Here is a 17593-nt window from a genome sequence, read left to right as displayed (position 1 = left end):
CTCCAATAAAGATCACCACTAGTGAAAGAGATGGCGAATTGAATAAATTTAAAACCCATATACACCAAAGCGAAGAGAAAGGGGCAAAGGAATACTTTTGCTACTTATTATTTCATACATATTCATGATTAATCCAGGTCCCTACTCGAGCCTGCACCTGTTCAATCCTCAGCTTCCCTGACAACATCAGGATCTAGGCATGTACAAGATGATCTATAGCTACTTTATGAATTAGTGAGTTGAATGTAATATAACGTGTCTTTAAAGTTACCTCTTAAAGTTACCTTTTTGTTTTCTCTTCTACGTCTTGGGCAGATTGGGACGTTCCCCTTGACGCCAAGTCATGTTATGGATGATCTTGGACAACAGCGTAAAGTTTTAGGCTGCCATGCAAGTTCTACCCCATGGGAACGATATGGACTCTATCACGTTGAGATTGCATACCATGTTGAATTGAATGTGTACTGGTCCACTTCACTCGTCAAGAGACGAACAATCATTTTAATTTTATTAGTCTCCCACCACCTCGCGGCCTGCTTTGTAATTCAGCTGCATGCAGTCTTGTCACTACTTTTTCATATACATATTGAAAGAACTTCTAACAAGAAAGCAAAGAATGATTACAGCTGCCCATATCTGGAGGCTGCGTGGGCTTGAAACGGCCAGCGGCTGCACAGGTCCACGCGGACCACCAATCCCGGGGTTCTTGCCCAGTCTTGTGACCTTTGATAAGGGGGAAAAAAAAAATACAATTGGCAGTCACCCACCGTAACTTTGAAACCCCATGTGTCGTTTGCAAAAGGCTCCCTTTAAGCTCAGCTCCACGTGTTTTCATTGGCCAGAAGACAAATCCACGTCCGCTGCAGCCTTTCGCCTTGCTCTGAACCAAACAATCTTCCCATTTCTGTCAGGATAATCACCAGGTATCTATCGACGTATTTACAAGCGTCATTTTTCAAGCCTTTTGACGCAGGTGCACCGAATCTGTCATTACACCATCGTTTTTGTACTTGATTCAGTCATTCGTTTGTGCATTTGTTCACTGTTCTACTGGTCGGCGCAAGTCTTCCGATCTCTCTAGACCACCAGTACTTGGTTCATTCGCATCAATCTTTCAAGCTAATCACGGCAATCATTGGAGCAGGGACCTCTTCAAATTTTCAGATACAGGGCGCTTTGGAAGCCTTTTTTCTCTTTTTTTTTCTTTTTTTCTCCCAGCCTTCCTGCTTCAGTGACTGGCTCAGTCATTGCGCACCACAACGACCAAAGGTACCAAGACCTAACAGCATCAAGACCTGTCAACATACCTTGTATTTTACTGGATGATCTCAGTGGCACATTTTTATCCCACAACTATTCAATTCCTTATTCACGGGCTTAGCGGGACAAACACTTAACGGCAAAATAGGAACCATATCACCTCCAACGGCAGATACTGTGCCTTCCACACTGCTCAACCATCAAAACGCGCTTCCACTGCGTTGGCAAGGAAATAATTTTCAAAAGCTTGCCCTGTGCAGCTATAGTCTGTCCAAACCAGTGACGAATTCTTCCCATCCGACTAAGGTCCATCTTCCTGAGCAACGTCAGACAAGGCCGTCCCCCTTTCAGGTGAGCAACCTCTGTGGCTACATACACCCTTCGATCATCCCCTTGGTACTGGACTGTTCCTCCACGAGATTTCATTCTTGGTGGAAAGAGTTCCGGTGACTGTTTGTAATTTGTCAATGACAACGCTAATGAGGCACAGCGCTACCGGGTTTTCTCAGGCAGGACAAGTTTCTGTGACAAGTAATATCTTCGAGAAGACCTCTACAACAAAGCCCTGTTCTCTCTGCAGTTCATAGCCTGAACACAGGAGCTGGAGCTGTGACACAACTGTGAACACAACAAGCAACTCGGCGCCAGTTTCTTGCTAGAAACATTGCCCTTTCGCCCGTTTTCTTGAGAAGACCAAGTGGATATTCGATACCTTTGGATATCAAATCCCGCTTGATTCATCTTGATCGGACGAAATTTAGACAGGAGCACCCGTCTCGCCGCAGTTCAACTGGATCAAGCTCTTGGATCCGATCTTTGCGACTCCTTCACATGAGAGAACTTTGAAGGCTCTCCAAGCACAAGACGCTAGGTCACTACCCCCCAAGGCTTGTCTCTAAAGCAAATGGGAGGATCATTTCGGAATTTCTTTGGTGAGTTAATTTTCTTTTGTTTTCACGGTTATAATTTGTCATTTACTCCATTTGTGAGCATGGTACACAAATGAGCGGCCTCTACACTCGAAGATGTGGTGATACTGCACACTTCCTTGCATGGGAATCTTCTATACTCATCAGAGGCTTGAGATCATTCCGTTCGAGGTAGATCGCCTCCAATTTGACAAGGACGCCGACAACCACCACCACCATCACCACCACGACGACGGCCATAGTATCCGCTTGCTCACTGGTGTCCCCTCGAACAACCTGAGCCTAATAATTGCTCTTCTCTACCCATATCTGATTGGACTCACGGATCGTCATCTTTCTTTCTCGGTCGCACTAAAACAAGTACAACACCATCTGCTCTCAAACGACCCAGAAACAATAGCACACCCTTGTTTGAGGCCATCCAGATTGTTGTTGACCCACGTCACTGCAAAACCGGGGCCCTGCTGGCAAAGAGGCTGCCCAACCACTTCTGAGGCCATTCTTGTTCTGAACAATCTCATCACTGCCAACAATCCAAGTTTTACCTCTAGCTGGCCTTTTCAACGTGGAGCCCCCTAGAATACCTATTACAGGCGATCAATATTTACCAATCGTGGAGCTTTCCTCTTTTTTTTTTCTTCTCTTCTCCATCCCACAAACCATCAACCTTTGGTGTTTCGACAGCAATCACTTTTCGATTCTTTTCGTTGCATCAAGACTTGACTCGCTTCCTGATACTAATCATCACCAACTAGAATACAACTCCCATCAGCAACCTACCTCGTATACTAGCAGCACAACATCAGCAATGGAAGAGTCCTTCCGCTTCACCGGTCGTGCTACCAGCGCCTCCGCTGCCGCTCGTCGCAACGCTGAGCGTGCAACCGCCCTGCGAGGCAATCTCACCTCGCCCAGCAATATGTCTAGCTCCTCCGACAGCGAGGGAGGTAAGTCAAGCCTATCTCTTCATCACGCATCTTCATCAGTGGCAGATTCAATCCTGTTTTCATCTCTTTGTTCATCTCAGCCCGACGTTTCCATCTCTGGGCCATACTAATTTTGCGTCAACTCGTCCGTGGTTTGCAATATCTGACTGAGTTTTTGTATTAGGCGGCGCCCCTCTTCACAGTGGAGGACCCTCTGTTGCTCCGACTGAAGATGCATCTATCTGTACTGCCGAGGACACGCCCAAGACTACTCGTGGCGTTGCAGCTCTTACCAGCAGTGTTCCCGCCTTGACCATCGGCCATAACTCTAGCGCCACGTAGGTTGCTTCCCATCTTCATTCCAGCTCTCTTCTAATCAATATTTTCCCCCAAGTTATCTCCCTCCCCACCTCCGTGGATCCCGCGATGAGGCTCAAGATCAGATGAACCAGACTGGCTCTAGCTTCCAGCTTGGTAATGCTCCCACGGATGGAGATGTCTTTGGCAATTCCGACACCGAGGGCCTGGATTCTACTCAGGGTTATCATGATGCTGCTGGCCTTCACCTTGGCCTTCCGGACAATGCTCGTCATCATGTTAGTTCTGACCACGACATGGTCGCCACCACCGGTGACGATGATGGCGATATGCAACCCGCTCCTGGTTCTACCTTGCGCCGTAACTTCACCAGCGGCGCAATGCTTGGAAGTCCCGAGCCTCGCGACTTGGGTTCGGTTACTCGTAGTGCTTCTGCTCAGATGCTGCCTGCTTCACGATCTTCGGGTAGTTTGATGGCCTCCGACTCTCGCCATCAGGTTGGTGGTGTTGATGCCCAGGCTTTCTACTCGCCTGGCGCTTGCGTCTTTGTCGCAAAGTAAGTCATTCATAAATGAAATGTTTGAACTTCTCTAAACAAAGTCTTACTAACGGGGTACTTAGCTTGCCTGAGGGTGTTGATGATGTTCATCTCGAGGCAGAGGTCACTCGCTCCTTCAGCGAGTATGGCACTGTATTCGTCAAGATTCGCCGCGATGCTCGCAATATGCCCTTCGCCTTTTGCCAGTTTACTGTAAGAATCACTCAAAACGAAGTCAATATCTAAGAAACGTGAGCAAACACTAAAATTTTCTAATAGTCGGAGGCCGATGCCAAGGTTGCCATGGCCAAGGGTAAGGGTAGAATGATCTTTGGTCGTGCCTGTCGCACTGAGCCTGTTCGCGCCAACCGTGAGTTCCAAGATATTCCTGATTCGGTAATGTTGATGCTAACCATGATCAGGAACTTATATTATGCATCGCACTAATGGCGACAACCTTGAAGTCGAGGAGGCACGCGATGCTCTCGCTGATCGTGGCTTCTATCCCTTGGAGAAGTGCGAGATGTTGCCGCCTGATATCCAGGCCCAGCAGGGTATGAGTCGCTCCGTCCTTGTCAAGCTCAAGAAGTTTGACCCTACCAAGGAGCTTCAAAGTGTAAGTTGATTCTCTATTGCCCTAGTCAATACTTCATTGAGATTAATATTGTTTGTAGGCTTTCCGTCACCACTCTCGTTATCGAGTCATTCCTTTCGATGAGCAGAAGGGTACTCAGGTCACCAAGCTCGACCCAGCCGAGCTTTGGCTACAGAGATATGAGGTTGATCGTCGCTCTATCTTCATCGGAGACCTACCTTATGGCTATCCTCTCCTTGAACAGCGCCTCCAGACTGTTCTGAGTGAGTTTGGTGATGTTGCTGATATTCAGCTGGTCAGTCGAGAGCCTCGTGGTGATGGTCGCACTCCTACGACCTTTGCTTTCGTCGAATTCGGACGACCTGACATGGCTGCCACCGCTGTTGATGGCCTCGTAAGTACCCAAGTCACATACTTTCCCTCTTTGTGCTTCTGGTCTGTCGTGCTGACTTGCTTTGATTTCCCAGAAGGGTCACCAGCTCTTCGGCTACAATGTTCGCGTAGAGCGAAAGGTCTGCAGAGATGCCAACATTCGTGGCACCCAGCGCTTCAGTGCCGCTCGAGGTCGAACTTATCAGAGCCCTAGCTACGAGCGCGGACAAGGCCGTTTCTACAATGCTCTCGAGTCCCCCGAGACTCCCCTCCGCTCGGCTGATGCTCCTCGCCGCCTTGCAGGCCCTGACACAGCCACTGTCGCCAACACTGCTACTGGCCGCTATGATTGGTCCAGCCCTACCCTGGGCACCGGAAACAATTACACCACGTCTCCCTACCCCATGACCGAGCACGGTCAGAACGCCACTGCTTACAACCCGGCCAGCCCTCCGATGCCTGGCCAGTACGCTCCTCACGGCCTAATGGGTCACCCGATGAGTCCTCAGATGGCCACCCCTCTTGCCCACATGGCTGCTGCCAACGCCATGAGCCCTTACGCACTCTACGCTTCGCAGTATTCGTGGATGTCGCCTTACCTAGCTGATCCTCAGTACGCCCCCTATGCCTTGGCCCACTTGGCCAATGAGGCCAATACTCAAGCCAATGCTGGCAATGTCGCTGGTACTGAGGCTGGCGGAGAGGATGATGATCAGCCCGACACTCCTACCCGTATTGCCAACGGCAGCAACACTCGCGGTCGCAACGCTCGTCGTGAGGGAGGTGGCAATGACGCTTAATTTGCATCTGATATGGCGAGGAGCCAGATTGGTGAATGTCTCGTCCGAATTCCCCGTCCATCGTTTGTTACCGTGGTTCTAAGATTTGGCTGGTTTCACTGCACAGAGGGCCGTTGCAAAGGTCATGCTGGTCGGCCGCAAGAGGCTTGAATTATGTTTTTGGGCGTATTGATACCCCATACTCACGAAGTGGACTGATGAATGATGAATGATGACCTTGAGGATGGTAAAAAGAAAAGAAAAGAAGGAAAAAAAGAAAAAAGAAGAAGAAGGGAGGGTCCATAGAGAGGAGATAACTACATAGTAAATACCTTTTGTCCCCGAGTCCGTCACTTATCATGCATATTTCTGTGAGCCCAGGCAGTCAAAATTCAGACTAATAAAGACCAGGCTTGCCAAGCTTTGTCTCCAAGCTTTCTTGAGAATGCGGTATGAATGTGAATTCTGAGCTAACTGTAATCATAAGTCGTAACCCAGTCTCGCTCCTTCAACAACAGCTGCCTACTTAGGAATGTACAATTTTGGGTGAAGATCAGCTGGACGTGAGCAAAGAAACATCGCCATACTAGTGGTCTACTGTCGAGGATGACCTCAAAGCTATCAAATTTCGTATCAATGGTCTAAAAATTGGCAAAGTATCCAGGAAATCATGCACCAACTTTGTAAAGACTGCTGAGTCAGGTTGGCATCACAAGTCAATGATAGAGAAAATCCAGTCACTAAAGGCACAGAAACGAAGGTCCTCGTAAAACACTTTATTCTGTGCTCTTTCGGTAGAATGCACGTCTATCATTTCTTCGTCTGTATTCCTCACCCACGAAACCTTAAACGCCATACTCATGAACATGCCCGTCATCGTAACAAACCTTACTCGACAACGCCTTCAGCAGTAGGGAGCGGGATCGCCTTGTACAGAAGAATCAAAGCCGAGTGCGACTCGCCACCACCAGCAAGAGCTTCAATCTTGTCGGGCGTGACCTCGGAGACCTTGTCATCATTGAACCACCACCAATTGCCGTCCTCCTCCTTCTTCTTGCCCGTCTTGGGGTCGACCGAACCCTGCTTCTTGACATAGGCTGTGTAGTGACCACTGTCTGCGCTGGCACCCTGGTGAGTGACGACGCCGCGGAGCTCGTAGAGGCCAGACTGGTTGGCTCCGTCATCCTTTGCCAGGTCAGGATGAATCAGGGCATTCAACTCCTTCTTGGCTGCGAGTAGAGCAGCGTCCTTTTCAGCATCGACCTCGGCGTCTGTCTTGAAATTCTCCGTCATCTCAACATCACCATCTCCCGAGGTCTTCTTCTCGTCCTTCTTATCAACTTGAGCATCCTTCTTGTCGAGCTTGGCGCCCATGCCGCCTGGGATATCCTCGAGAGCGGGCTCGCCGTTGTTCTTCTTGCGGCGCTTGCGGGAGCGCTCGATATCCTCCTCGTCCTTGCGAATCTCGCGCACCTTGTCTCTGACTGGGACAATCATCTTCCTCAGAGGCTCCTCGCAGAACTCGACGACATCAAGCTCGTGGGGGAAAGTAACCTTGCGCATAATCTTGGCCTTCTTCTGGGTCTCGCGCTTCCAGAAGAAACGGACAAAGTGCACTGTCAAGTACTTTGGCAACCGCGAGATCTCCGACGTTCTAGTATACGAAGCTTCTCTTCCTAGAGCCTCAGACTTCTTCTCAATCTTCTCAACCAATCCATTCCTGATACCGTCTGAAAGATGATTTGTGTTGCTGTCAATGTGGCAGTTGAGCTTGAGGAATGAGTCCTTGGTCCGAACTGGTTCCTCGCCAGCCTCCTTGGCGGCGGGATCATCACATTCGAGCTTGCTGGAGAACTGTCCCGACATGTACCTGTCAATGAAGGATGCTTCAGACGCTGAAGGCTCGGACAGCTTAAGCTTGGACCGGGCTGAACTTATGATCTGGGTCCAAGCTTCTTCGGCATCCTGCTGCGCAAATCCTGCCCCAGTCCTAGAGCGCTCGGCGAATTGCGGGTAGGCAGTTCGTAGAGCGCTGAGGAATGCATGGGGAACGACGGCCTCCTGTGTCTCATTCATGTACTTCCAAAGATCGCGGAGCTGTCTCGTCAGGTCCAGCTGGGGGAGTTCACCAGTGAGTGAGTTTGCTGGGGCGGGCTCATACTTGACGAGGGCATTCTGCAGTTCGGGAATGGCTCGCAGTGTCTGGAGGGTGGAGTTGAGATAGCAAGTATTGCCAAGGTTCTGAAGCCCAGCGGGCGTGGCGCCCTCTTGTTGGGCGAGCTCGGCGTCAGTCATGTCCTCGGCGAACTTGACAGGCTGCTTGGGACGCTCCAGAACGTGAGGGCCCTCGCCCGGCGTGCCCATCATCATGATGGTCTGGCCGGACTTGAAGCCGAGCTTGCTCATGTCGGCGTCATCCTTCAACGGTCCACCCTTTACTAGCACCTTCTGACGTGCAGGCTCGACGCCGGTCAAGCTGTAGAGCTGATACTTCAAGGTCTCTCCGTTGGATTCGAGGTCGACTTCAACATTGTACTTCTGGCCGGAATGCTTGATCACGACTTGAGGAATGTCAGCAATTGGAAGTGGCTTGCTGTGGAAGATAGGGATGGTTTCAAGGCTTACTCGGTACGGATGGCATCTTTACTATGGTCGCTCCACGAGCTGGCGCAATCCTCTCGTTCTGATGTCGGTGAAAGCTAGCGACTCGGAGGACAAGAGTCTCGAGTGGAGGAGAAGGAGGGATGTAGAAATTGTTTTGATACTGCTGAGCAAGCAGGCAGTCTTGAACGTACGTAGACTCCGGGGTACCTTCTACCTTAGCCAGCAGATTCCATATGCATCCAAGCAATGATGCAGTGGCGGGGTGGGGTTATGATTGGCCTCAAGGTGTCCGTGGTGGGGAGGTCGGCAGACAGCTTAGGCGGGTTGGCGGGCAATTGGGGGATCTTCTTGAGACGGGTATGCAATTAACAGCTACCTACTTTTTCAGTATGCTAGTTATTGGTTACGTAAGGGCTCTTTACTTGAGAAGTCAGCCACAAGCTGCCTGGTACGCAAACATGTCTTCTGTGGCACAAGCTCAGCTCTTCAGTAGACACACAGTAATAGCGACGCCTCACTTAGTGGTTTGGTAGGTGCCTCTCCACTATCCAGTCCCCAGCCCAGGCCAGCAACATGGCGAGCAACAAGCAACAGGGGTGCTCACCTAAGGGGCTTCCGCCCCACCATCGACGTCGTCGCTTGTCCCAGCGCCCAGCACGAGTGGGCTGCAACTGACTGATTGACTGGGCTACTGGCTGCTTCACCCCACGTTCTCCGTATAGGTAGTCGACTACGTACCTAAACCTACCTGCACTCCAGACCTTTGGGATAGACGATAGGAGAAGTCCAATCCTCGCCGTCTTGACGGGAACATCCACTCGAACAATGGTAAGCAATCCAAAGGGCCTTGCATCGCGGTCGACGGCCGACTTGCACCTGCTAACTCTGCTCGTCCAGTCGCAATCCCTCCGCCCCTACCTCCAGTGCGTGCGGAGCAGTCTCACGGCCGCTCTCTGCCTGTGCAACTTCGCATCGCAGACATCGGAACGTCACAATGTCCCCGAGATTGAGGCTCAGACCTCCCCCGAAGTCCTCTTGAACCCACTGGTTATCGCGCGAAACGAAAACGAGAGAGTGCTCATCGAGCCCAGCGTCAACAGTGTGCGGATAAGCATCAAGATCAAGCAGGCAGACGAAATTGAGAACATCCTGGTCCACAAGTTCACCCGTTTCTTGACGCAAAGAGCAGAGGCATTCTTTATCCTCAGGAGGAAGCCCATCAAGGCATGTTGCTGCCCAGACACTTTGGCTTTGGAGGAATGCGGCAAGGGCTGACTGATTCCAGGGATACGACATCTCCTTCCTCATCACCAACTTCCATACCGAGGAGATGTTGAAGCACAAGCTAGTGGACTTTATTATTCAGTTCATGGAGGAGGTCGACAAGGAAATTTCCGAGATGAAACTATTCGTAAGCCTTCCGACTCGGGTAACAACAACAACAACAATCTCGGCAGCTGCTAACATATCTGCAGCTAAACGCAAGAGCAAGATTCGTGGCCGAGTCTTTCCTGACACCTGTAAGTTTTCTGTGAACACTTGTCCGTGGCGCATTGCTAATTCATCTGTAGTTCGACTAAATTACTACAAACACTTGTTGGGCACACTTTATGAGCAGAACATAGGCAGGCTGACAATATCCGGCGTTCGGAATGACATGAAAAAAATTGACATTGCGATTGAATTGGCGATCTGCATGGAAGATGTAGATATTTGCCATTGCAAGCTCGGTGACCCTTTCATGAACACAAAAATAAATCGATTCTTCATGCTGAGGACCACAAAATTGCACACGAGTGAGACTTGGCGAATTATAGCTGATATATGCCCATATCGAGAGCTGCCTTACTAACATTCTGCGCGAAGCACTCGTCGTTATACAAACCCAGCCTATTCGGGCGATTCTATATCCTGAACCAATAACCAATGAGGGTTGCCTTTCTCCTCGATGATATAGTACGGCAAGGATGGACCTTTTACTAATGTAGTGGCACCTGGTTTCAGTTCCATGTGTTTTATACTACATCATGCGGACTATTGGTCAAATGCACCATTGGTCATGTAATTGCTACTCTTGCTCGTGTGGGAGTCTGGAAATCAGAGTCAGACATGCTACTCTCTATTGTCCAAATAGCATGTTGACATATTGTATGTTGAACTTTTGCTTGTGCGAACTGGATAGGTGACTCCAGATTATTATTGACTAGACTGATGATCATAGTAACTCACGCAAACCGTCTGTGTCTTGTGTGTCAATACAAATCTAAGACTAGCTCTGAGAGCACCTCTCATTGGCTCTGGAGTCATAATCCTTTCAAGCATCTCGGCAGTATTGATGGTCGCAGTATCGTGAAAAGACACATGATAATATCACCATGTGTGTTTGAAGGGGGGGAAAATAACAGTTTACTTTCCAAAGCAATGCTCGAGCTGTAAGCCAAGAAACATGCACACCGTGGACGATGTCCTGATAAGCATCATAACAGAACAGGTAAACATTGATTCGCCATTTTCACAAAGCCAGCGTTCCCAGTAATAAAATTAACCACTGAGCCAGACGACCTAAGCCGGATGACCTTGGAGGTGGTTGCTGATAATACGCTCAATTCAGATCTATCTTCCTTCCACCGGTAGGCCAATCGTCTTATGCCAACCGGCTGTGTTGATTCCATAATTCTTTATCAAAGTCACTTGCAATGCCTTGAGTTCTACTATTTCTCGAATTGGTTCCATCTAATTGCATGGCCATTTAGCAAAAAACTAGGCCAGTATCACGATGCATCCACAGCCAAATGATTCCATACCACACTGTTGTGTAATCCCATACCGTAAAGATAGAGAGGGTTGAACCTGCTCTGGTGCAATTGGTCACTGTAGGAGCTGATGTAAAGGCTGACGATGCGTGTTTGCAAAGATACACATTAACTTGGCTTAGTAAACTCCTGAGCAATGTGATCTTGATTCTCTATTTCTGAATATGACAATTCTCATTCTGATTATCATCAAGATCTATAATATGGACTTAACTATCAACACTATCCACGATTTATATTGAGTCTTGCAACGACAAAAAACGATTTCCGTTTCTACTGCACAGAACTGGGGCAGGCATCGCGATTGACAGACTGGAGCAAGTAATATGGTGCTGAAAAATCTCTTGTTGTAGCTTGCCCTCGCGTTTGCAGATTTCTCCCACAAGATTATTGTTGCTTGGCCTGGCTGTCAGCTTTTTCGTGGCCCAACTCCAAAGTCTGGCCGAGCAACCAGCTATTTGTTGACCACAGCAACCACAGGCCAGATAAATCACCATTGTCTAGCCACAAGTTCCCCCAAGCACACTTCTGAAGTTATCATCACGCTGATTCTTCTATCTCCAAGGCACCAGCCATCCACAATCTCCAGTAAGTGACCTTAACTTCCTACTGTTCTATACATCCCAAAGCGACTGGGCTCGGAGTTGCCCCTATTCACAACGCGTCAAACGTGCTTGGTTGCCTTCTCGCTCTTCCCAACCCACCTCCAGTGGACGACCTCTTTCCCTGATCTCTATTTGTACTGGAACCATTCAATTCTTTTCAGTCGGACAGCTCTTTCTACTCTCCAGTCAACACCAACAACCCATTTCTAATCCTTCTACACCATCAGAACTCGAAGAAACCAAAAGCAACAAACTCCTACGACTTCCAAGATACTTCAAGAAACGGTAAGTCGCCAATAACTTGTCTCTGTCAAAGTAAAAACAATCACACAAGACAAAAAAACGCTGTTGAAGACTTCTGCTGTCGCCGTTCCTGCCCAATTTCACGAGTCACCAGTCAAACATCCCCTTCACATCTGCGCCGACAGCGGGCTTGCCTTTGCAAAGAACCCCCAGTCTTCCTTTGCACTCCCACACGACAATCTCCTTCTCCGATCGCCATTGTTCAAGTGTCGAGACCTTCAAGCCAGCTAGCTCTCCGTCCCCCACCAACTCACCACGAGCTGTCTTCATCAGAGAACCTTGGGGATTTGGTTCTTCCTCCCATCACACATCCATTAATCATTACACTTGCCTGGATCTTTACGATCTGCTTTTGATTCAATCACTTCATTTTCACATAAGTCTTGATCCGCGATACTAATTACCGTGTCCCAGAAAGTCGACCTTGAAACGGAACTACTTAGACAGCATAAAGCCACTGTAAGTCGAAGAGTCTTTTCCTCAATTCTTCGTTCTCGTCGCTTCACATCTACCGACCCATGAACCCGTGAGCGCCTGCTCCTATCGTCATTCTTGCCTCTTGGGCGAATTGTCAATAGTGCGCACCATTTGTCATGGTTTCACGTTTATCCCCCAATCATTTAATCCAATCGTTCTTGGTTTGGACTTGAATCATAAAGCCATATATGATTTATTGTTGAATCATCGACTCTTTCTTGGGTCATAGAATAAACCTCAATCATCCTCACACTGCCCATACTTCACTTCAGCATCACCAGATACCGGAATTTGGTGATCCTATGCAGACTTTTAGGCCTCGCGATCCCATGTACACTGCCTGGTTCAACTTCTACATGGACGTTTTTGCGACTTGGTCGTAAACACTTGATTTACGCTTATTTTCTTCGTGGACGTTCTCTACCTAACTATATTGTGTTCTTTCCCTACGTCGAGACGCTGCTCGTGTTCTTTCAACGATTTGGCAAATAGTCAGAGTCGCTATCAGACTGGTAACGCTGTTTCCAGCTCTGTCTTCTTTCCTTTTACCCAGTTCACAGTTGTCACATTGTTCTGCATTTCAACTTTCCTCAAGTCTGCTTATCCCTTAACCTCTATCACAACTTGACCTTTGACTCCCCTTGAACTCATCAATCCCGCATTCACATTCTCAACCAATCGACACTACAATTCCAATCTTCTCTGGACTCACAAGATCGCCGATCACATTCACTATTCAAGCACAGCCTTGTCATACTGGCAAGCTAACAACAACGCATCTCTGCAGTTCAGTCCAATCGACGCTGTAACACAAACAGCAAAGCAACATCATGTTTCCTGGTCGCGGGAAGCGTGAGCTCCACGCTCCCTGGCGCGGTCGAGGCCCTCGCAATAACACCAACCAGCCTACTACACCCTTCGTGAACAACAACTTGGGCGGCGGTGCTCCAATCCACTCGTCTACCTCTGCGAGTTCCTCCATGTCGCGCTTTGGACAGACGACTACCAAGGCCAACAAATTGCAGACCACTGAGGATTCCGATTCCAGTGATACGGATACTGGAGGCGCTCCCCTCCGACCTGCCTCAATCATCAGTCGCATTGTCCAAAAAGCCAAATCCCCTCTTTCGGCGGATATCAAGGGCAAGAATGTCGTCCCTGCCAATAGCCACAACGAGCCCAAGGCCTTGCTATCCAATCCTCAGGCAGACCAGACCACTACCAACACAATGGTAAGTATTTTTATTTTCCTATATCTACGTGACCCGATCAATGTACCGAAACTGATTAAAGACTCCCCAGACTCCTGGTCAGCCCACCACGCTTGACAAGCCTCTTGGTACCAACGAACTGTTGGAAATGATTCGCAAGTCCAAGCCCGAGTTTTTCGACGGGGAGTCCGAGCTGAGCATGGGTGCAAATCTTTCTCGAAGCCAGACTTTTACAGATGGTTTCATCAACGAAGCCTCGACCAGCGACACCCATACTCAGCCTCAAACTGTTGGTACTGGTGTTGCTCAATCTCGCTGGGGTCCTGCCACGGTTCAGCAAGCTGTACCGCCAGTGCTGCATCGCAATACTCTTCGTTCATCCCGCACCGAGCCCTCCATCGGCGAGTTGAGCATGACTACCACCGACACAACCGAAGGCACCGTCTATCAGGGAGGCATGGGCTTCATTTATGGTCATCAGGAACAATCCTACGACAATGATGCCTGGGATGCCAATGCCAACCCGGCCGACATGGCTCAGAACATTCAAGATCAGATTGATTACATTCAGCGTATGCATGAAGCCTTGCAGAGTAATATTGAGCGTTCTCAAATGGCCTTGCAGAACAATGCTCCTCAACAGATGCAGTCGAATGTCAATGATGGTCCTTTCGGCAACAAGAACCATGTTGTGAACCACCGTCGAACTCAGACAGCAGTGGGCCCTCGATCTCGCGTGGCACCCAGAGCGCTCATGTCTGTACCAGAGGTCGACCGAGAAGTGACTCCTAGACCCCGGGGCCACCCTCAAAAATGCCAGTTGATTGTGGCTCCTCAGATGGCCGTTCAGGCTCCCGTCCAGACTCCCGCTCAGCAGGATGTTGGTGGTCGCTCAGAGGCACTCGACGAGCTACTCAGCTATGACACTCAGACCCTAGCTAACGTTATGCTGGAGCCGCGCATGTTCCCCTTTGTCGAGAACAGCAGTCTCTATACTAACAAGCGCAAGGAGGCTGGTGTCCTCAAGATCACAAACGTAAGTCAAGAGACATAAATAGTCTTCTTTGTCCCCTGTCCACCGTCCACTAATGACTTGTGCAGTGTCCCTTCAGTGTTAGCCGCAATGAAATCATTGCCATCTTTGGACGTGCCATGCGTCTTTTGAACGATAACGAAGAGCCCATTCATATCATTCTCGAAAAGGTTACAGCCAAGACGCTCGATGCTTATGCCGAGTTTGAGACCCCGGCCGATGCTCTCAGGGCCCTGGAACGTATCCAGGAGAACATTGCCCATAACCGACCTCCTCGTATTGGCAGTCGTATCGTCAAGGTCGAGTTCTCCAACCAGGCTGCCTTGATGAGCGACATTTTCCCTGTGGCTCATGGTGTCACCTGGCAGGGATCGCACCCAATGATTCGCACGGATTCTCCTTATCCCATTGACAACTTCAAATGCTTCACCAGCGAGGAGGAGAACCTGCAGCTCAGTCGACACTTTGAATGTTACGGACGTGTAAGTTTTGATCCAAAAACATCTATATCGGGGTCAGTGTACTAATAAGCGTACCCACCAGACTCCGTTTTCGCGCGACTGCCCGGAGCGCTTCATCGAGGCCATGATCTCGACTCTGAAGAAGATGCCATGGTACATGACCAAGTTCATCACCATCCACCAGCAGCATTACATATTTGAGTCCTGCCAGAACCTCATGTGCACCTTGCTCGATGAGTTGACGTCTCATTTCTATCCGTATGCTCCCCGCCGCCCTGGCTTTGAGCGGCTTACGGAACAGCTTTGGCAGCGCTTCATCGATGCAATCATGAAGTGCCCGGGCTTCACCATTGTTCAGAAAGATAGCATGGCTCTCATAGTGGGCATGGAGGAGGCCGACAAGCGCCGCTACAACCTGCCGCGCTGGGCCGAGTCTTGGACTCATTTGTATTCACTTAGTCCCAAGCCGGGCACGCCCTTGGACCTGCTTGAAGTAAGTCTTTCGAACCCCCATCGTCTTGTTTTTCACGTCCATGATCAAAGAATCACTCACTAATACGACCATGGCAACAGTTCTACATTCATGTCTTGCGCGTTGAGAGCACTCGAGCCGTTCAGAACGAACCCATCAATGTCAAGGTCCAGCTCGCCGAGCTCGCCGAGCAGACCGACCCCTATTTCGGTTACTTTTGGCGCGAGATCAACTATCCCACGGGTCCCGCCTTTGACGAAATGACGCTGCATCACGCCGCCAATCTCGAATGGGGCGCCATGGATCGCATCATTCGCCGCTTTCTGCAGAATGCCCAGCAGAATGGCAACAGCTTCTCCAGTGGCATTGATGCCTGCCACAACTATAGTCCGCACAATGGTTATAGCAGTCGTCAGATTACCAATTTGCTGATGGAGTAAGATTTGGGTTCATCCTGCATCGTGTCTGTCTATCAGTCGCACGCTGTTGTTGACTGAAAGGGCGTCAAACCTATCGACGATCTTGTTTGCACGTCAGTCGACCAAGTCTTACACACACACATGTGCAAACATGGTGGCAATCAGCAGACAACGACAAATCACCGACTATTCTTTCGGAGAGATTGCCATGTTCTTTTTTTCTTTGTTTTCGTTGCGATCTTACCGGCCTGTTTTTCATTTGACAAGGCATCACAATCTTGTTGCCTTTTTGTCTTTGCCTCGCCGTCATTGCGATGCCTGATATTGCCCACTTTGGCATGTACTGAGGAGAACTGGTTCGCACACACTTTCTCTTCACTAATTTCGCGCTGGCATTACTTCTTTTCACTTTTTCTTTTACGATACACCTTCTTTCGACTTTCGGCTTTCACTGTCTTCTGATGACACTTTGGTCATTCAGAACGACTTTGGGGTTGGCAACATTGCAACGTTGAGTGTGAGGCCGGATAGTACCCAAGTACACGAAACGGGAAATCTGGGCCTGCACAGCAATGATGAGGAGCACAAGACAGAGTAGCAAGGCTCTGATGGATATCAGCTGTTACGAGACAGCTTTGGATTCGCAGTGGTGGGAAATGGACGAAAACATGGACGACAATAGATTGGACAGAGGATGGACGAGACCAGGAGAAGGATGAGAGAAAGAGAAGGATAAGAGGAGGAGGAGGAGGAGGAGGATGATGGACGGGTATTCCATGCATGAGATTGTTGACGCGTGGTTACCGGGGTGAGGAAAGAAGAGCGAGCTAGCAGCATGACGCTTGCTCCCGTAAGTCTCTGACCTACGATGCTCTCTATGAATTTGCGGTTTCTTTAGGCGGAAAGGGGGGAAATGCCTTGTTTTTCCATGGTTTGCGAGCTTGTTCAAGAGGAAAGGAGTGTCGTCTTTGGGAGAAGAACAGTCTGGTACGCATCTTTGCATAGCTATCGGCGGTCCCCGGCCCCTGGATTGGGAAGCATTTGGCAGAATTTGGCCACAGCAATCAGTAATAGATTTGCTTTCACTGAGTTCCATTATTCATTGATTTGAATGTGTGAAGTGAATGAATGTTTTTGAGAGTGAATAACTCTCGTACGAAGCAATCGAGACAAAAAGTGAAGCGTGTATAAACGTTTGTGAGGAGACCGAAAGAAGTCCCCTGATATGCATGAATCGTGACGATCTAACCTTTCTAAATGAATAATGTCGACTTTTGTCAATATTTCTTAGCGATCCATCCTATTCTTCCCCTCAGTGTCAACCAACTTTTCGCGGGGACTTGCATCTTTTAACTCTTATGCGTACGTACAAACCTAGTTACGTACTAGGTATTCCGTAGGTACCTCTAGTGTAATCAATCTGGCTCTGGACGGGGCCAAACAAATAGTTTAACCCACTTCTTGCGCAACCGAACAAG

The 17593-nt window shown here is 49.2% G+C and overlaps 4 protein-coding genes across 4 annotated transcripts; 3 read left to right on the top strand and 1 right to left on the bottom strand.

Annotated features, from left to right (window-relative positions):
- Nucleotides 1-2997: 2997 nt before the first annotated feature.
- Nucleotides 2998-5738, top strand: PFICI_02921 (uncharacterized protein; the record flags this gene model as incomplete). Its single annotated transcript, XM_007831502.1, has 8 exons — nucleotides 2998-3136; nucleotides 3300-3453; nucleotides 3510-3989; nucleotides 4055-4184; nucleotides 4251-4341; nucleotides 4394-4587; nucleotides 4646-4960; nucleotides 5034-5738. The coding sequence occupies 8 exons, from the start codon at nucleotides 2998-3000 to the stop codon at nucleotides 5736-5738; spliced, it is 2208 nt and encodes a 735-aa protein (XP_007829693.1).
- An 867-nt stretch (nucleotides 5739-6605) lies between these two features.
- On the bottom strand, nucleotides 6606-8358 carry PFICI_02920 (uncharacterized protein; the record flags this gene model as incomplete). The annotated part of the gene is made up of 2 exons (XM_007831501.1): nucleotides 6606-8278; nucleotides 8343-8358. The coding sequence occupies 2 exons, from the start codon at nucleotides 8356-8358 to the stop codon at nucleotides 6606-6608; spliced, it is 1689 nt and encodes a 562-aa protein (XP_007829692.1).
- Nucleotides 8359-9146: 788 nt separating this feature from the next.
- Nucleotides 9147-9901, top strand: PFICI_02919 (Actin-related protein 2/3 complex subunit 4; the record flags this gene model as incomplete). The annotated part of the gene is made up of 5 exons (XM_007831500.1): nucleotides 9147-9149; nucleotides 9219-9473; nucleotides 9607-9732; nucleotides 9797-9841; nucleotides 9893-9901. 5 exons carry the CDS (start codon nucleotides 9147-9149, stop codon nucleotides 9899-9901), a joined length of 438 nt encoding a protein of 145 aa, XP_007829691.1.
- A 3448-nt stretch (nucleotides 9902-13349) lies between these two features.
- On the top strand, nucleotides 13350-16136 carry PFICI_02918 (uncharacterized protein; the record flags this gene model as incomplete). The annotated part of the gene is made up of 5 exons (XM_007831499.1): nucleotides 13350-13751; nucleotides 13813-14766; nucleotides 14832-15245; nucleotides 15307-15717; nucleotides 15798-16136. 5 exons carry the CDS (start codon nucleotides 13350-13352, stop codon nucleotides 16134-16136), a joined length of 2520 nt encoding a protein of 839 aa, XP_007829690.1.
- Nucleotides 16137-17593: the final 1457 nt, after the last annotated feature.

Source organism: Pestalotiopsis fici (genome assembly GCF_000516985.1).
Source record: "Pestalotiopsis fici W106-1 unplaced genomic scaffold PFICI_Scf_2, whole genome shotgun sequence".
Lineage (NCBI taxonomy): Eukaryota > Fungi > Ascomycota > Sordariomycetes > Amphisphaeriales > Sporocadaceae > Pestalotiopsis > Pestalotiopsis fici.
The sequence above is the reverse complement of the archived record's forward strand: the minus strand, read 5'-3'. Positions and strand labels throughout refer to the sequence as shown.